At 30.6% G+C, this 21683-nt stretch overlaps 1 protein-coding gene across 1 annotated transcript in view; it reads left to right on the top strand.

Moving 5' to 3' along the window:
* The first annotated feature begins 4605 nt into the window (after positions 1-4605).
* Positions 4606-21683, top strand: part of LOC119609111 (protein rhomboid-like) — a 21604-nt gene continuing 4526 nt past the window's right edge. Inside the window, exons 1-2 of the mRNA XM_037963846.1 lie at positions 4606-4848; positions 16793-17023. Of these exons, the coding sequence (XP_037819774.1) occupies positions 16793-17023 (231 nt within the window). The 5' untranslated portion in view covers positions 4606-4848. The remainder of the gene's footprint in view (positions 4849-16792; positions 17024-21683) is intronic.

The raw sequence follows: 21683 nt of genomic DNA, 5'->3' as shown, positions 1-21683 counted from the left end.
AATATATTTTGTATATATACAAATCCTTCCCGATCGGTGCATAAGTTATCATAGCATCTCTTTATCACAAATAACTCTTGAATTGATAATGCTATCGTGATAGAATTATACTCGAATATGTTTCTTATATATGAAAACCATTCTGGGAGAGTTCTTCCTGATCGAGTTTCTTCTGAAAATATTAACCAGCTTTTGTAATTTTTGATCACATTCGTGTCATTTATGACTCTTTTGCACGATTAAAATGATATGCGCTCATTTTCTGATCATGAATGATACTTTCGTCGGAAGAAAATGGTACCCTATCTGCAACTCAATAAACGAGACTTTTATGAGCCCAGCTTCTGATCAGTTCTGACTAATTTTTTAATCTTTTTTGAGTCACTTAGAGTAATTTTCGAATCATATTTTAGTAATTTTTGAGTCTCTTCAGACTAATTTTTGTTACAGACAAATACAGAAAACAGTTTTTGATCTTCCGACTGAGCCGAATATAAGTACAAAATAAATTTATAAACAATCCTGTTTTGAACACCTGGATGGTCTATTTATGATTACTATACAATATGTTATTGCTTTTTTTTTCAAATAATAAATGTTTAATCATATATCGGGAACATTTTCGAATATTTTTTTAAGCGTGCAAATTATTAATCACTTTTAGGTCATCAAAAGATTTCAAAAAAGACTGATTAATCATCCAACAATCTTCCAAATGCTAGCTGGGTATGATATCGGGATAAAATTCTACACGAATATGTTTTGTACACATATTTATCATTCTGCAACAGTTTTTCCGTATCGGTCCATATAGCTGGAGGTCCACACCACGCGTTCTTCGCCACTTCACATTCTACGCGGCTGTCAAAAAAGTAGAATCAATGGACCTCCAGCTTAAGTAATAAAAAATACTGGTCCTACACCCACCTTAATGTATACCAATCGGCCCAGAACCACTTTCTGAGTCGATTAAGCTACATATATCAGATTTTTTCAGCTGGACTTACGAGCATTTTCTTAAATTTTATTTTGTGGAGAAGTATTTTTTAATATTTTCTTATTTTTGCATTTTTATATCAAAAATATAATAAAGCAACTTTCCTTTTGAAAGTATTGACTTAATAGTTAAAAAAGGACAAGGTTACGGCGGCATAAACACCCGAAATGACGTCATGTGGTGATGTTTGCGTGTTTTGCATTTAACAAAAAAAAAAAAAAAAGACAGTAAAACTAACAAAGGATTTTCTTTTACACTATTTTCTACCATAATATGAAAATTATACAATAGACCTTGTATTTAGTACGGGCCAATAAAGGGAAAAACACGTTGACAATGTAAAAAGAGAAAAAAAAAAACACAAAAACTACATTATCACCCAGAATATAAAATTAAGGTGATTTTTTGTTTTATTTTTATTTTGGCCCTTTGATAGAGTTTATTTGGAATTTGTTTGAGGAAAAATAAAAAGAAATTAAAACAAATAAGAGCATAAATGTGCGTGACATAAACAATGATAAACAAGCCGACGGACAGAAAATCATTCAAAAATGTGATTTTGTTTCTGATTTCAACCACCGCCACTGTTGAAGAACAATTTTCTTTAATTTAAATTTCGGTCAGTTTCTGGCAATTTAGTCGATAATTTACTGATTTTGAGTTTCTCTCTAACCTTTAATTTGTTTTCTTTTTTTTTGGCAACAAAATCCTTGCATGCTCGAGCTGAATGTGTGCGGTAAATTTGCTCATCTTTGTAACAATTGCTATTTAAGTCTAATGCGGTCTTGACGTTTGATCCCTGCCTGGACTCTCTAATTGTTTGTTGAGTTCATTTGATAATTGCCGAAATTCATTGATCGATCACAGATCAATTATGGCAACCAATAATGAAAAAAAAAAGAAAAACACATTTCGTGTTGGGTGTTTAATTGTTGGCAATACAAATTGTTTTCATTCTTTTGTTGAAAATTAACAATTTAATTCTCAAGAATTTTCCTAAATACGGAAGTAAATAATGATGTGTTTGTTTTTATTTGGGATTTATAAGAAGATTTAAATTAAACACAAAAATAAAATCGGAAATAACATTTTATAGATTGTAAAATTATTTTCAAAACATTTTTCTTGGAATATAAAGAGTATACGACAAATATTATTTGTTATTACTTTGAGTAATCGCCGATTAAAAAACATTATTCTTGTTTTTAATATCGAATTTTCTGACCTTTTTTCTACAATATAGTCGATTTGCCGAATATTTTTAATCAAAATACTTGCTTCAACTTTTTAGAGAAACCTATAAAGTGGGGTTCTATAAATCATGTTTTGAACAATCGACTTTTTGTCGGAAAATGTCGTTGTTGATTATTTTAGAAATTAAAATCGTCTACTCGGTTTTGAAAATAAAAGTAAATATAGAAAACGAAGTAAAATAAGTTTAAATATTCGATTTAAAAAGAAAAAGGTCGACCTATAAAAAATTTCAAAAGTACACGTTATGCGACACTGAAAACCCTACTTATTTATATATTATATAGTTGAAGAAAAGTCGACTATTTGCAATTTGCTCGTCGCTTTTACTTAGGCATGGAAGTTTATCGGTAATTTGGTCTATAATATTATTGTAATCGGTTCATTATTTTACCTACGTCGCAAACAGCCGGATAGCTTGATTTGAGCATTCCAAAATTGACCAAGTTTTAATGAAGAAAGTGGTCCTGTGCCCACTTAAAGGGCACAAATTTTATTTTGCGCTTACGCTTTAAAATCTCTTCGGATCATATAAAATTTTTATATAGTCCCGAAGAAAATGTTTTTTTTTTATAAAAGGAAAAATATAGGGACTTTTTAGACCCGCAATATCTGAAAAACTAAAGAAAGATTGGGAAAATTTAAAAATAAAAAATTACCCCCAAAGTGACCAACTTTGAGATTCTACCCACTGTCCCCCAGTCCGCGATCACATACAACTGTCAATCACGTCGAAAACACCTCAACTCAAACCATTTTCGGTATAACATTTCCAGTAGTTCCAGATATACCGAATTATATCTAAAAATAAAAGATTTTAAGCCATAGTGCTATGTTTGTATTACGATTGGTTAATAATTGACTCAGGCCACCCAGGAAATGTCTTTAAAATCCATGATAGAACTTTAAAATCCGACATGAAACATTTTTGTATGAGCATGACTCCATCTGGAAAATTTTATGAGGTTCGGTTCTTATGTGCATAGTAGGGTGATCGATTATTCGACATTTTCCAAAAACCGGTTTTCGAATAGTTCGAATAGTTGACATTTAAAAAAAACCGGTTGATATTTTTCAAATTCAGAAAAAACCGGTTAACCGGTTTTTCATCATAAATAAAAAAAAAATATATTTTAATTTGAAAAACTTTATGTTTATGTTTAAATTTGATTAATAAAACATCGCCCGAAATGATTTTTAACAGTTTAAAAGATTATAACTTTAGATCTAGTCGTCTGATTTACATTATTTCTTTAATATAAAAAAATTAGGAAAAAAGTTATCCTAGCAATTTAGGATTGCCTAGAAATTTTCATAGGCAATCCAACACTTCCATAAAATTTCAGCCGTAAATTAATTATTGTAATTGGAATATAATATAATGATAAAATTTTATCAAACAGTTATCAATTTTACAAATAAATTTTTTTAATTAATTAGGAAAATCAAAAAAGTTTAACCAAAGGAGCTGTAGAAAAATATACGCTAGTCCCTCGACTCGAATATTTTTGAAATTTAGACGGGCTGTATTATTTTTTACTTAAAAATTTCATTTAAATAATCTTTGAATACAAAGCAAATAAAAGTATTCGAAACCGGTTTTTAAAAAGTGAAAAAACCGGGTTATTCGATATTCGAAAAATCAACATTAAGAAAAAAAAGACATTGGTAAAGCAGAAAAAACCGGTTTTAAAACCGGTTGAAAAATCGAGTCGATCACCCTAGTGCATAGTAGCCTTTGGGGTAAAAATATAAATACTGATTTGAAATGCAATACTTTACAATATAGATACATACATACATATATCTATTTCTTGAAATTACGGACATTAGTTAACTATATCTCGCATACCTAGCCTTTTTTAGAAAGTCAGTTTATCGCTAATAAATTGTTTAAATATTAAGATAAATCCGTTAAAATGCGCTAACATTAATTATTGAAGCTCAGTAGACCCCAATATCCACAGTTTCTTACTTGTTTCATTGTAGGTGCTAGTAATATTTAATTAAATTCTTAAATTGTAATGACATTTAGCGAATAATAGGTATTTGTAATGTAATGTGATATAAAACATAATTTCAGTCTGTCTGTTTTACTATCCACCTATGAAAACCTTTAATTGCTAATTTTTAATAACTACTTGAACTTTCATATTTGTATGTAATATACAAGTAACATATATTCAAAATTAACTGAAAAATCCATTCAACAACAATTATCCTATAATTACGTACATCACTGTCCATTTTAATTCTACCCATTTTAACCCCTTCGTCCCACACACATACAAAACGAAAAAAAAGTACTTGATTTTGCAGCCGTGTTGAAAATTTAATTCAAATTGTTTTTAGTTTATCGCGCTCATCAGCTGTGAAAGTACGTTCGGTATTTTTTGTGTGTTTTCTTCTTTTCTTTCTGTTTCCATTGTAGAATACTCTTCATTCATTCGCAAGTAAATTACGCGATTTTGTTGTTGTTACTTGTGTCAATCCTTTTCAATACAAGACAATTGTTTTATATGTTTATGCCGGACTACAAGTATGAAAAAAGAAATAATTGAATAAACGTCGGTCGTATCGGTGTCTTGGGTGAATGATGTGTGAGTATTTTTCTATTCATTGATTTTTTACTTCATTTGGTGTATTTGTTATTGCAATTTGTTGAATGAAATTTTTACCGTTAAATGTTGTTATTGTTTTTTTATATTTGATGTGCAAAAGAGTTGCCATGTATGACGTAAAATAATATAGTTAAGGGTAGGTATATGTGTTAATTATGGAATTTATAAGTTGGGCTAAATAAATCGACTGTCAAACAATCGAACAAAAGACTTTTTGACCAAATAGGTAAATTGTTATTGTTACAAATGTACATAATGGCAAAATCAGGCTAAAACCTCTGGCTTAAAAATAAATTCAGTAATTCTACTATTTTTATTACAATTTTCATTTTAAAAACTAACATTTTTTAATTTTATTAACCTGGAAACAGGTATTTTAAAAAAAAAATAAAAAAAAGTTAAGATGTGAACAAAATCGGAATGTCGAAAAATCGACTATTTGTAAATTGAAAATGTCAACTTTTCATAAATTACGAAAAGTCGAAGAGTTAATTGAAGAAAGTCCACTTTTTATTTCAACTATAGAACTCCAGTTAAAATCTGTACCTCGTTTCTGTAATTTTCTCGAATCGAGAAAAGACTTAAAATATAATAGTCTTCCAGTATTTAACAGTGTGAATCTGATTATTTTTAAACTGCACTCATTAAAATTTAATTAGAAGTTTTTAAATTTCTTGTATTCACCCTGTTTTACAGAAGATGATAATGAATTTTTCGACAGATTTTCTCGATGCGAGAATTATAGAAACGGGGCACTGGTCATTTTTTATTTAAAAGTCGATATTTTTATTGTTTTATCAATGGAAAGTTGACTTACATGTTTTAAAATAAAGTTAAATTTCCGTAAGTTGCAGTAACATATTTTTAAAAAGTTTAACTTGGCTTTTCGGCATTTTCAGCATGTGAATAAAATTCGATTAGATCTAATGTCCTACTGCTATATTTTTTTTATAGAAAACCATCGCAAACTTTTTTATAATAATATAAAATTTTGCCTGTACAATACTGCATTTAGTTTTTGTACTGAAGAAGTTAACGGCTGAAAAAATATAGCATATGTTGTATTTAGTATACTCATGGCATAATTGTCACAAATAACGGGATAAAATGCGAAACAATGCTAGGCAAAACAAAACAGTCACATTTAAATATGAAAAGTCAAGAAGCCGCTTTTTGGAAATTTAAGAATGCTGATAACCCTAAAAGTCAAGTTACTCTCAAATAGGGTTTAGGGTTCTATAGTTGAAACGAAAAGTCGACTTTTCGACTTTTTTCATTTAGTTAAAAGTCGACTTTTCGACTTTTTGCATTTTATGAAAAGTCGATTTTTCGACTTTTTTCATTTAATTAAAAGTCGACTTTTAGACTTTTCGACTATAAGTATTTTATAAATAGTCGACTTTTCGACTTTTTCCGACTTTTTTCGGCTTTTCGACTTTTTTCGACTTTTCGACTTTTTTCGAATTTTTTCGACTTTTCGACTTTTTTCGAATTTTTTCGACTTTTTTGACTTTTATACTATTTTCGACTTCTTTCGACTTTTTTCCGACTATTTTTCGGCTTTTCGACTTTTTTCGACTTTTCGACTTTTTTCGAATTTTTTCGACTTTTCGACTTTTTTCGAATTTTTTCGACTTTTTCCGACTTTTTTGACTTTTATACTATTTTCGACTTCTTTCGACTTTTTTCCGACTATTTTTTGACTTTTTTTCCACTTTTTAAAATTTTCGACTATTTTTGACTTGTTTCTACAATTTTCGAGTTTTCGACTTTTTCCGAATTTTCGACTTTTTTCGAGTTTTCGACTTTTTACGACTTTTCGACTTTCTTCGACTTTTTTCGACTTTATTCTACTTTTTCGACTTATCGACTTTTTTGACTTTTCGACTTTTATTAACAAAGACGACTTTTCGACTTTTTTCACAGACCATAGTCGAGTTATCGACTCTTTTGGAACAAAATAGTCGACTTCAACTTTTTTCGACAAAAAGTCGATTGTTCGTTTATTCGAAGTCGACTATTTTGTCATAAGAAAGTAGGCTATATTGTGAGAAAAAAGTGGAATAATAAATTTTGTAGATAAAAGTCGAAAAATGGCGATATTAAAAAATTAGAATAAAATATTTTTTTCATTACGGACGGACATAGAAAATTCGTATATGTAGGTTTTACCCATTACGGCCAATATTGTTACAAACGTATATAATAACAAAATCAGTCTAAAATTTAAAAAAATCAAACGTTTTTCATTTGTAAACATGAAAGCATTATTCTTTTAACATAAAAGTAAAGGGCAAATTCGAAAAGTCGACTATTAAAAATTGTAGTCATAAAATCGTCATTTCATTAATTAATAAAGTCGGACAGTCGACTTTTTATAAAAGTCGATTTTTGTTTCAATTATATATGGATTTATAGATTTTCAAGTTCTAATTCCCTACTTAATAGTGGTCAGAAACTAAAACATGTTCAATTTATTTCGCTTCTTTAGAATAAAAACTTCTAAAGAACCAAAAAATACTACATACATGTGCTAAAATGATGGATTATAAGCTAGAGTAAAGTTTATAGATCGGACTATAGTCAGTATAGCCAGTTCAGTCTATAGTATGTATCTTAGTCTATACTCTGGATTATAATTTAATCTTACCCAGTCTAAACCTAGAATAATTATATTTTTAACATAAACATTAAAAAAAGTCGACAAAGTCGACAATTACCAAATTGTAAACAGTTGCAAAATCTACATTTCGTATATTGAAAAAGTCGAATAATAGAAAAGTTGACTTTTCATAAATTGCAATAAGTCGTAAGTAGACTGTTTTATTTCAACTATAGAACGCTAGAAGTTAGGGTTCTATAAATCGACATTAAAATAGGAAATACAAAATGTAAAATTTTCATAAATCGCAAAAAGTTTTGTTTCAACTACTTTGTATTTTAAATGTGATGGATAGCAAAAATTGTGTTGTTGATAAATCGATTATCTTGAACGATTTTGTATATAAGAGTCGAAGTAAGTCCAAAAACAATAGATATGTCGAAAAAATTCAATTTATGGTCTGTATTGCTTTTAAAAAAAAATTTATTTAAAATTTCAAAACTATTTTAGAAATTCGAATTTTTTTAAGGACCTTTTGAACTGGCAATTAACACATGCTATACCTTTACAGTGAGATACTTGTACAACTTCATATTTGTCCAAAGTTTTAAAATAATTTTCTTATTATATTATTTTATGTTCTAATATTTCCGTTTTTTATACCCTTCACCTTCGTGAGAAGGGTATATAAATGTAAGTATGTCATTCCGTTTGTAATTTCTACAATATAATTTTCCGACACTATAAAGTATATATATATATATATATATATATATTCTGCATAGTGGATTCGATTAAGCCATGTCTGTCTGTGTGTTGAAATCAATTTTCTGATATCTTTGGGATCTCTGTCTTCAATAATTCTATCTGACATGCTTTCGAGAAGTTTCCTAATTAAAATCAGCAAAATCGGTTCATAAATAACGGAGATATGAGCAAAAATCTGAGACAACCTCTGAAAAATTCGTAAAAAAATTAGTATTTTTTTCATGCAGACGCAACGTTGATATTGTGTTTTTTTTGTGTGTACATTGTTTTTGCTTGTTTAAATAAACCGCTGGAATCAACAACAACAACGTTTAGTATTTGTGTTTGTTATTTTGAATTTATTTTTTGTCACAGAGATGGAAGAGCATTTATGAACGAAATGCGATTTTTTTGGAAAAATTAAAGAAAAATTCTTAAATTTACCACTATGGTGAAGGGTATATAAGATTCGGCACAGCACTCTTACTTTAATTCTGAAATTATTTAAAAATTTTAAATTAAAATAAATGTTTTTAAATTTTGGAAATTTCCGGACAATCATTGCGCACAACTCCTGTAAAGAAGAAAGCTAGTGTGACTCCTCGTTCATTTCTTATTTTCAAGATAAGGTTTCTTTGACATGTTCAATATTTTTAATAATTCGCATTTTCATTGCTGAGTAACAGCTTGATTACAATTGAAACTGCTGTCGACAAACCACAAAAAAGGAGCGAGCGACGATTAAAATTAAGAGACTGTCGACAGACCACATTTTTTGACGTTTATTAGAAAAAATCAAAGCAAAATGTTTTTTATACCCACCATCAAAAAAGATGGGGGGTATATTGATTTTGTCATTCCGTTTGTAGCACATCGAAATATTGGTCATAGATCCACAAAAGTATATATATTCTGGGTCCTCATTAAATTCTAAGACGATCTAGCCATGTCTGTCCGTCCGTCTGTCTGTTGAAAGCACGATAGAGTCCGAAAGGTAAGATCTAGAGGGTTGAAATTTCACATAAATATTTCTCATAGGTAAGGTTTGTTTGGTATTGAAAATGGGCAATATCGGTCAACGTTTTCGGATAGCCCCCATACAAGTGGCCCCTCGAAAAGCAGCTTTAAAATCCATAACTTGTTTAAAAATACGAATATGGCGATGAAATTCGACATAAGTAAGTTTATTATGATCCAAAATCACTATGCAAAATTTATAGGTCCATAATTGACCCTACCCCCCATATAAGGTCCCCTTCAGAAAATGACTTTAACGCTCATTACTGGCTTAAAAATACTAGTATATAGATGAAATTCGACATAAGTAAGTTTCATACGAGTCAAAATCTATCTAAAAAATTTTATGAGGATCGGTCCATGATTGACCCTACCCCCCATATAAGGTCCCCTTCAGAAAGTGACTGCAACGCTCATTAATGGTTTAAAAATACGAGTGTAACGATGAAATTCGACACAAATAAGTTTAATACGAACCAAATTCTGTCTACCAAATTTATGAGGATCGAACCATAATTGACCCTACCCCCCTATATAAGGTCCCATTCAGAAAATTACTTTAACGCTTATAACTGGCCTAAAAATACGAGTATATAGATGAAATTCGACATAAGTAAGTTTCATTCGAGTCAAACGGGGTTTGATGGTGGGTATATAAGATTCGGCATAGCCGAATATAACGCTCTTACTTGTTTTGTTTAAAATTATAATTATTTTTTAAAAAATAAATAGGAATCGATAAAAAATTATGCAGAATAAAATAAAAGAAACAAAACAATATGTTTTCGCATTTTAATTTTATATAATTTTCATTTAATATCTTCTGTTATTAATAAAACATGGGAAAAATGCGCATTATAACAACCCTGGTTTTGCAATTTTGCAAGATTTTTTTCAAAATATTATGAACATATGGTAATGCTACAACATGAAAATAAGAGAAAAATGAGGGGATCACCAGAGAGCGCAATAAAAATAAATAATAGAATAGTATAGGTCAAGGTATATTAATTATAAGGTAGTGTTAACAGAGCAGCTGATTGTTTTTTGCTAATACACTTTGGATTTTTTTTAATATGTAGTTTGACAGTGTGCTGGCACTTTGAAGTGTAGGCATGCTGTCAAACTCCATATATAAAAAATAAAATGAATTCGCTCCGTATTTCTGAATTCGCCGACGACACTACCTTATAATTAATATATCTTGGTATAGGTATGCATATCTCAACCACAATATCGCCAACCACAAGACGATATTTTGCTCTCCATACAAAATGTATGAAAACTCATTGTCTACAGCGGTTGTGGTTCCAATTGTAATCAAGCTGTATTGTTAATTGTTATTAATTTTGGGCACGACCTATTGGTCCACGACGTCCCATTTGCGAACTGTTGTATTATAGCTAGCACTAGAAAGATATTTAAAACATATTTAACTACAAATAATTTACAAACCATTTACGGTTTCCTAATTAGCCAGATTTTGTTTCGTCGACATTAAACGAGAATAATTTAAAAGTAAGATTTATTTATTATTCTCGCCGACGACTAATTACTTTGGATTCTGCTTTATAGGGATTTAAGGGAAGTAGTGGAGCTGAAAAGGAAAAATTGTCTGTGAACTTTATATAATACGAACAAAAGTCTATGGATGTTGTAAATTGCTAGTAGCAACTAAATATACGAACATAAACATAAAAAAGAGATTTAAAATAACGACAAATTAAAATCATCATCTTAAATATGCCCGAAGTTGCTATGAAAATGAATACAAATTCTGGACGAGCTAAAAAAAAATAGACTAACTAGCGACAGGAAATAACAATTTATCTTGTAGATTACGTATTATTCTTGTGCGGTTTTTTATTTATTTATTTTATTTTATTTAGCTTAAATTTTAGTTTTCTATTTGTAATTCATAGTTTGCAGTAGATTTGTCGTCTGGTCAGTTCACAACTAATTGTTGTAATGTCACAAAACTTTAACTTGGTTTTTGATATAATTTTATTTTTTTATTTCTTTCTTATTTTAATTAGCAGTAATTCGTACTTTCCTGCTCTTTTTTTTTAGTTGTCATTACAAGAATTATAGTTTTAATTGAGTTTTTAAAATCAGTGTAGGCATTTACATAAATTGTTGAAGATTTCAGTAGTTTTATATTGTGTGATCTAATAAAAAAATGTTTGTAGAGAATATATACATAAGTTAAGATAAAAACTAAGTTCTTGGATATTTCTAAATCGGTGGTTTTTCAATCTCTGAGAACTAATTAAATAATTTTTTTTATTCCTGTATCCTTCCACTCTAAAATCACAACATCAAGTTCGTTGTCTTAATAGGCGTGATATATTTATATCAGATTAATAAAACTTACCGCCTAATGAGACTAAACAAATACAAAACACGCCAAAAAGACATTTAAAATTTCTTAAAGCAAAAAAAAATCATATGTGGTCTGGTCCCAACGTCTACATGGACATGCATTTCCCATTAAGAACTGACAGTGTAATATTCCAAAACTCCCACACTTTTGGATAAGAATGACTTAAACATTTAATCAGATGTCATTTCAATTTGTTAGATCTTTGTGTAATTTAATTATGGAATTAAAAAATTAAATTGTTTCTGCTTGGGGGTCAAATGAAAAAAGCCCCACCAACAACTGAAATAGTTTTTATTCCAAAGCGCAAAAAAATCTTATAAATGTTTATTACGCAGCATAAAGCATAAATTATTAAAATATGTTTTTTTCAGTATTAATTCCTATTTGTTTTTGCATTTTTTTCCTTTTATTCTTTTTAAACCCTTGTGAAAATTACAACAATTAAAAAAAAAAACAAAATAGGAGAGAAAAACAAAACACATAAAAAGTTGCACAATTTAATTGTTGACCTTACCACAAAAGACTTAAATAAAATTAAAGAAAAAAATCATAAAAAATAATAAAGCAAATACTCGTACCCACATATACGAAAATTCACATCCATTCACGATATTTAGGTTGGTCGGTGGCGGAGTTGGTGCAAGTTGAACAGGTGCGCCATGGTTATTTGAATAAGGGAATCTTCTGCATACTTCGGTGAGGGGTATGGAAGCGAATAAAGTAATATCTACTTAAATCTCCATGAGCTTGTGTGATAGACATTTGGATGAATGATTGTATTCCGTACTGAATGTGCTTTTGGCCGATACAAATCTGTGGTCAAAAACTACCGTTAACAACACACGACGATAAATTTCTAAGTACAACTTTGTCTCAGGGTTTTGACTTTTTTAAAATTTTGACGGCCTATGTGATTGAAAACAAATTGCCTTCTTTTTATACACTTTACCAATGGTTCCATTGTGTTATAAAATGTGGCTAAATCTGAAGTCTTTTTGAAATTGTCATCGCTCAATTTGATTTTCACGTAGGGGATGACCCCTACTTATGCAGTGCATTGTGTTGTGTTGGAACTAGGAAAATTGGTAGGAATATATGGAGTAATGTTTGTGGACATTTATGATTTACATTTTTTACTTCGAAAATGTCAGAGAATACATACGTGAATTTTCCCTATAATGTAATGTTTGGTCTACAGGCCATTCGATCTTGTCGTGTTCTTGTTACATAAAAATATAAGGGTATTGATAACGAGATCCCTAATTTCTGAGGTACTCATTACATTGTAATATCGATAAAACAATGAAATACATCCCACTTTGCAAAGGTGCTCAAATGAATCAATAGAGTTGGTTATCTACTGTCACCAATAAGTATCATTGACCTCTCATGAAGGCTGTAGATACTCTAGCCCAAACATGAATGCCTCTTTCGACACTTTAGTTTATCGAATATCATTCTCAGAACAACAAAATTTTCTGATTCTTTAAAATCAATTCATGTTAGGCTACAATCTCAAATAGTCTTGGCCTACAACTGAATATATTGGAATGCCAGATATTGCTGTCACGGGCATAAGAGTAGAGAAGTTTGACAGTTCGTGTAAGAAAGTAAGATATAAAGCAGCAGAATTAACAGTGTCTTGCTTAATCTTAAACTCGTTTGATTAGATAAATCGAGAAAAATTATTTTCGACACCAATACAATTTTTTTTGTTATAAGTTCATCATCCCGCACTCCATCGAACGTCTTGGAAATATCTAGAGCCACCACATTACTCCACTCGTCTCCTGTGCAACCTCTATACTTTAAATACTTGACAAGATGGAAGTTAACCATACTTTCCATAACTCTAGGAAGTGTAATTAGGCGAAAATTTTCAGCGTTATTAACCTCTAGCTTTTTAATAATTGATATTAATAATAATGTTTTCAACCATTTCCCCATTTCATAGGCATTATTGCCTAGAAAACAATCTTTCCAATTGAAACGTTGTGAAGTTCAGGGAGCGAAAAGAGGCGGTGATGTTGCAGTTACCCAAATTTCCGAGAAGTTATACGAATTTCCGAGAAGTTTCACATACGATTTCTTTCACATCGATTTCAGTAGCTTCCCGCTACTGAATATTTTATCACACCTTGAAAGGTATGTAGAAGTTGGAGGGATATTGAATAAATTCTGATCCATCTTAACAATTTCACTTGTCCCTTGTGTGTCCCTCCCGGTGCATGTTTCCTTGATGATAGGCCTCATCTTGGTGTATTGCAATCCCGGGGTAAAGAGGTGCTACATTTACCTCTAGTCTGCCGGGACTATAAACTTATGATGACAATTCACTCCTCGGTCTTTCCTTGGAATGATTTGACATGGGATAGAACCAAAGAACCACATAATCTGGTACTACGGGTGGGCAGTTGCGTTGGTTGAGGTTCCTTCGGTATCCACGTAGTGTCTGTGGTTTAAACCCAATTCGCGGGAAGAGAAAGTGGCGGTTAAAGGACTGATGCACGGTGAAATCTATAATTCGGGATAAGTTCAGTGCTGTTGCTGAATGACAATAAATATCAATCAGAGGAGTGACTGTGGGGCTTAGCGTTGGAAACGAGTTGGTGTTAAGTGTATATGATACAGGATGGATGTAGGGCAGGCGCGGATCCACGGGGGGAAGGGGAATTCAAAACCAACAACTTGAGTCTGTCAAATGTTGTTCTCTTATGAGTGTGTCGGATGAATGAGAAGTGCTGAGGATAGAATGGTGATGAATGAAAGATATCTTATACGTGTAATACCATTGAATTTTCCTGCATTGTCCAGGTATGTTCAATGAAAACTGTGTTCATAAGAGATTTACCACAGTGTGCTCTCTCTGTCCTCGGCTTATTTGATGGATTCGTACTTCGGTCTACCGGTTACGTCTCTGTGTTGTTGCCGATTCAACAGAGGCCATCCCATCAGCGTGATTGTAAACGGAAGTGATGTTTTTGCATCTCGGAAGTTAAGCAGCGGGGCAGCAATGGTCAGAGATTACATAGCTCAAGTACTTGAGCAAAGTGCTTGTACATGGACCGGCACAGCCATGTACAAAAATTGCCACCAGCGTTTAAGAAACACAAAGGGGCGGTGGTGAGTCGTCCCAGAAGCTCACCCAGTGGTTGAAAATGATCACTGTGAAATAGGCCAACACGGCAGGGGTTCACGTAAAGCACTTCGACATTAATTTGTCCCTTGTGTGGTACGTTCGATCGATGGTTTCAATTGCTTATTCCAAGTTTGCAGACCTTCACAACTGTAGTATTCAATATATCTCATATTTCCCTATGTGACAGGTGCTTGTGTTTGTGCTTTTCGATGATAGGTCAAGAAGTTATCGATAATGGGAAAAACGGTGTTAATACTCAGAACACCACTTTATGGTTATATGAATCGCAATGCAGTTACTACACTCCTGGAAAACTTTAAAATAATCCTTCTTATTATAATACACACATATCTCAAACTTATTGCACCTTCTTCTAATTTCTTAGGGCCCCTTTTTATTGTTAATTCAAAGCGATTCTGCGAAAAAGTTTTTTCTAAATGTAAAATATTTGTTTAAATTGTTTCTCTAATTTTCCATAAAAATAAACAACAAAAACATTAGTTTTCTATGCAAACAACATGCAACAATGCATTGCAAACAACAATTCATAATGTTGTTGTTTCACCTAAAGCTTAAAAAGGGTACTTTAATAAGATGTGTTACTTGCAATTGGTCCTTTTAATTTAATACAATGAGCTATTTCTTAAAATTTACACAAATTGTATACAAATCAAATTATGTATAAAGAAGTCATTACTAAACAACATCTAAGTAATGCAGACAGCAAGCATAAAGTTCTCTTTTTTATCAAAATCTCTATAAGAAGCTAAATAATATTGCCACCTCCTGCTGCAACTACACTTTCAGGAACTATTCTACGATTCTAAAGTGGTAACATGATTGCATGAATTTTGATGTTTAGCACATCATCATCGTCAACATTCACTCACTCATTCATCCATCCCATGTATGTATATGTACATCACAAAAAGGGGTTAAAAACCCATGCATGAAATTTTTTCTTTCAAGTTTTTTGTTTTTCTCTAAACATTCCTAATTGACTCACTCACTCTCTCGTATAATGTTATGACACAATAATGCATGTGGGAAATTTATGTAGATTTTTTTTCGTTTTTCATTTTCCCCCACAAATAATTCTTAAGAAAAATGCAAAAGAAATAAAATTCTTGCTTTAACAATTAAAAAATGTATCAAATGCACATTTTGTTCATAATGTCTGAAAAAAATGTTAAAATATTTGTAAAGAATAAAAGTTAACGACTAAAGGAAAATTTTGAATAATTAAGTATTATGGCAGGTGTGGACTTAGTTTTAGATTTGGAATAAATTGTTATTGTACCATTTAATACCAAATTTATATCAATACCGTCATCTAAATCAAGATAATTTCGGATTCCCTGTTTGAAAGTCGAGCATATCACAGAGAGATTGAAGCAGAAAGTAGTTGGGACGAGGAAAAACTTGGTCTTTTTTCTAATTAGTTTTTAGCTGATATTGCAACGTCTGGACACAATCGGTAAATTTTTTTTAATTAATCAGTTTTAATAGAGGAGGTATGTTGTTGTTGTTGTAACAGTTCGACTGTGGCCGACAGTTCTTTCCTGGGAAAAAAAACTTTCGGTTGATACAGCTGTCGCTGGATTGACAATCTTTTGCCGAGTATGTTTCGCGTCGTTCCGGAGCGAAGGTCCAATTGTCGTGGGAATGAGAGGAGGTATGTAAAATAGGCCGGTTTTAGAAGAACTTTCTGCTCCTTTATCTAATCTTCCAGAGGCATACGTTTACTTTGTTGAAACGTTTATAATTCTATAGCGATAATTTGAAGACAAGATCGCTATAAAAATACCATATAGTTTTCGGCTAGATCTTACTATGTAAGTGTACATTTGTAATATTTAACTTTCCATTTTGGAACTTACTAATTGATTGCTTTTCCACCTTGACAACACTGTGAACTTTTTAAAACTTTATTTCACACATCATACAGTATTAATTTATTATAAAAAAATAATATAAAAGAAAACATAAATTGTTCACTAATTACAAGTATAATTTTTTTCTTCTTATTTTCCAGATGAGTGGTAAACGCACACGCAGCTTTAAATGTGCAGTTCATCATCGCGATCGTGAAGTTTGTTCTGAGAATGATTTTCATTTGGTTTTAGAAGAGCCGCCCTTCTTTAAAAAAATGGTTCATGTCATTGCAATGGAAATACTGCCCGAAGAGCGTGATCGCAAATATTATGCAGATCGTTACTCATGCTGTCCGCCGCCATGGTTTATAATCTTTATTACTATTATTGAGGTAAGATTTTATATAAATAATTTTCGACAATAGAAGCAGTAAATCATTTTTGTTGTCAATCAATAATATTCTATCTCTTCATTAAAATTTTTGATGATCTAAACAATTCACTCCCTAAATTCTATCATATTTATTCAAATGAAATTGAATACAAAATTATTTATTATGCTTTATGTTTGTCAATAGAAATTCCCAAAAAAAAAATGTGTTTTTTCTATGAAATTTATTAGTTTATTAATATAATAAACTGCATATTTAATGGTAGCAATAAAAAAAGAAACAATCTAATTCATATTCGTAAAATATGACATTGAATACATATTTTATGCAAAATTGTAAACAATAGGCAGACATCAATATCACCATCACAATAACACGTAGCTACAATTATACAGTTACGAGCAAAACTAATATTATTGGAAAATTTTTAAAAAGCGATAGCATGTCTGACAAAAATTATTATTGACTTGGATCTCGAATATATCTGGCGTCTTCAGGAGCTTGATTTCTACAAACATATGGACATAGTTAAATGGATATCACTATCTATAAGTTTTCAGAAAATATGTTATTTATGGGGTCACAAAATTAAACTGTAGAAATTATTAGAAATTAGTCTATAGTCTAGTGTATAGTCTATTCTATAGTCTAGTCTATAGTCTAGTCTATAGTCTAGTCTATAGTCTAGTCTATAGTCTAGTCTATAGACTAGTCTATAGTCTAGTCTATAGACTAGTCTATAGTCTAGTCTAGTCAAGTCTATAGTCTAGTCTATAGTCTAGTCTATAGTCTAGTCTATAGTCTAGTCTATAGTCTAGTCTATAGTCTAGTCTATAGTCTAGTCTATAGTCTAGTCTATAGTCTAGTCTATAGTCTAGTCTTTAGTCTAGTCTATAGTCTAGTCTATAGTCTAGTCTATAGTCTAGTCTATAGTCTAGTCTATAGTCTAGTCTATAGTCTAGTCTATAGTCTAGTCTATAGTCTAGTCTATGGTCTAGTCTATAGTCTAGTCTATAGTCTAGTCTATAGTCTAGTCTATAGCCTAGTCTATAGTCTAGTCTATAGTCTAGTCTATAGTCTAGTCTATAGTCTAGTATATAGTCTAGTCTATAGTCTAGTCTATAGTCTAGTCTATAGGCTAGTCTATAGTCTAGTCTACAGTCTAGTCTAGTCTATAGTCTGGTATATATTCTGGTCTATAGTCTGGTCTATAGTCTAATCTATAGATCTACTTTTTATTCTGGCCTACAGTCTAGTCTACTTTCTAAAGTCTAGTCTATAGTCTCGACTATAGTCTAGTATATATTCCAGTCCAGTCTAAATTCTGGACTATTTTCTAGTCTACCGTTTAGTTTAATCGAGTGTATAATTTAGTTTGTAGTGTATGTAGTTCTAAATTTGTTCAGATTACATCTCCAATTTATCGACTTATAAACACTTTTCTAGCCAAAACTTATATCAGGTCCAGAGACCCTAGTCCAACAAATTGTATTTTTAGATCACATGAGCTTTAAAACGTATATCAGATATTATCATTTCTAAATCATTCATTTTTCCCATGTCCTATTGACCAAAAATACAAGGAAAGTAACTATAAAATTTTTAATGTGATGTTTTCAAGAAAAATGGATAAATTTATAAATATCGAGTAATATGACAATATTTAAATGTTTAATAAATTTGTACAATATTTTAATAAATTTTCGTATTATTGGCAATATTAGTATTGAACGGTTTTAAGTTTTACTTTACAGAATACAAGATACGTTTTTTCTGATACAGTCCATATGTATACTAATAATTTAACTTTTTGGTGGAATGTCCCGATTTATGAAAACAAGTATGAATTAAGTTCAAATCAGTCTCATTTTGGGTTTAATTGAAGCGCTTACATCCTTAAATTAATGAGCTTTTTATCCCAAAAATCACTTTGACTCAAAAGAGGCTGAAATTAGGTTTTTCCATACTTGGTTTAAGGAAACAAGTAGGTACTTCTGAATCTGCACCGGTTTTATTTGATCTACGAAAATATGCATTTTTCATCATTCTATCAAAGTTTAATAGTTTTGTTTGCCACTGTTAACAGCAGTGAATACTTATATAGAGAATAATATTTTATGTACATCAAACATATTTTTTTTAATTTTTTTTTTTTTTAAATTTTATAATATTTATAACGTACTTTTGTGCATGATTTTAATAAATATTTAAAACACTTTCGGATTTGAAACTGTAATTTGTTTATTTTAATATCTACAAGAATTTTGTTTATATAAAATTCACACATAAAGTATAAAAACAAATGTTTTTTTAATGTTCATTATTAGTCTATTTAAAATGTCATTTGTGTGTTTATAAAGTTGCAGTTTAATAACAAACTCATATTAAACTTTATTTTAATAATATTATTTTATTTTCAAACAAAAAAAAAAAGCCGCTAATTCCTTCTCGTTCTGTTAGAAGTAGAAATAAAAAACAATGTGTTTTTTATGTCACAAATGACCACGGAATATTAATTTAGTCACTGCTCATTAGAAATATTTTGTTTAACTCTTTTTTTTTCTTTATTCAAATTATGTACATATACAGTGTATTAAATTTTTTTTTGTAAATAAATCATTGAGTTAATTGGGTTTATTACACATTTTATTATTTAAACATTAAAAAATAAAACATGATAAGTAATATAAATATTTAGAATTGTTTGCATACTTACTGACTTCTATAATATTTAGTTTAGTTTGTTAGTTTTTTCATTAATGAAATTTTATAACAAATATTAATAAATTAATGCATAACTAGGTGTCCCGATAATTGCTGTAATAAAACGCTAATGAGTTAATAAACAATTTCAAAAGAAGCGCATTTTAATGGTTCTGAATGTAAGAAAATATTATTATAAACATGATAGTAGATTATCAGAACAAAGTCCCACACTATAGATTAGACTATAGATTAGATTACAGACTAGACTATAGACTAGACTACAGACTAGACTATAGACTAGATTATAGATTAGACTATAGATTAGACTATAGACTAGACTATAGACTAGACTATAGACTAGACTATAGACTAGAATATAGACTAGACTATAGACTAGACTGTAGACTAGACTATAGACTAGACTATAGACTAGACTATAGACTAGACTGTAGACTAGACTGTAGACTATAGACTAGACTATAGACTAGACTATAGACTAGACTATAGACTAGACTATAGACTAGACTATAGACTAGACTATAGACTAGACTATAGACTAGACTATAGACTAGACTATAGACTAGACTATAGACTAGACTATAGACTAGACTATAGACTAGACTATAGACTAGACTATAGACTAGACTATAGACTAGACTATAGACTAGACTATAGACTAGACTCTAGACTAGACTATAGACTAGACAATAGACTAGACTATAGACTAGACTCTAGACTAGACTATAGACTAGACTATAGACTAGACTATAGACTAGACTATAGACTAGACTATAGACTAGACTATAGACTAGACTATAGACTAGACTATAGACTAGATATAGACTAGACTATAGACTAGACTATAGACTAGACTATAGACTAGACTATAGACTAGACTATAGACTAGACTATAGACTAGACTATAGACTAGACTATAGACTAGACTATAGACTAGACTATAGACTAGACTATAGACTAGACTATAGACTAGACTATAGACTAGACTATAGACTAGACTATAGACTAGACTATAGACTAGACTATAGACTAGACTATAGACTAGACTATAGACTAGACTATAGACTAGACTATAGACTAGACTATAGACTAGACTATAGACTAGACTATAGACTAGACTATAGACTAGACTATAGACTAGACTATAGACTAGACTCTAGACTAGACTATAGACTAGACAATAGACTAGACTATAGACTAGACTATAGACTAGACTATAGACTAGACTATAGACTAGACTCTAGACTAGACTATAGACTAGACATAGACTAGACTATAGACTAGACTATAGACTAGACTATAGACTAGACTATAGACTAGACTATAGACTAGACCATAGACTAGACTATAGACTAGACTATAGACTAGACTAGAGACTAGACTATAGACTAGACTATAGACTAGACTATAGACTAGACTATAGACTAGACTATAGACTAGACTATAGACTAGACTATAGACTAGACTATAGACTAGACTAGAGACTAGACTATAGACTAGACTATAGACTAGACTATAGACTAGACTATAGACTAGACTATAGACTAGACTATAGACTAGACTATAGACTAGACTATAGACTAGACTATAGACTAGACTATAGACTAGACTATAGACTAGACTATAGACTAGACTATAGACTAGACTATAGACTAGACTATAGACTAGACTATAGACTAGACTATAGACTAGACTATAGACTAGACTATAGACTAGACTATAGACTAGACTATAGACTAGACTATAGACTAGACTATAGACTAGACTATAGACTAGACTATAGACTAGACTATAGACTAGACTATAGACTAGACTATAGACTAGACTATAGACTAGACTATAGACTAGACTATAGACTAGACTATAGACTAGACTATAGACTAGACTATAGACTAGACTATAGACTAGACTATAGACTAGACTATAGACTAGACTA

Source organism: Lucilia sericata, unplaced genomic scaffold (assembly GCF_015586225.1).
Source record: "Lucilia sericata isolate MDLA Ls3-8-SP2 unplaced genomic scaffold, ASM1558622v1 Contig000000F_arrow, whole genome shotgun sequence".
NCBI classification, from domain to species: Eukaryota; Metazoa; Arthropoda; class Insecta; order Diptera; family Calliphoridae; genus Lucilia; species Lucilia sericata.
Note: the sequence above shows the minus strand (reverse complement) of the source record. Positions and strands in the feature narration are given on the sequence as shown.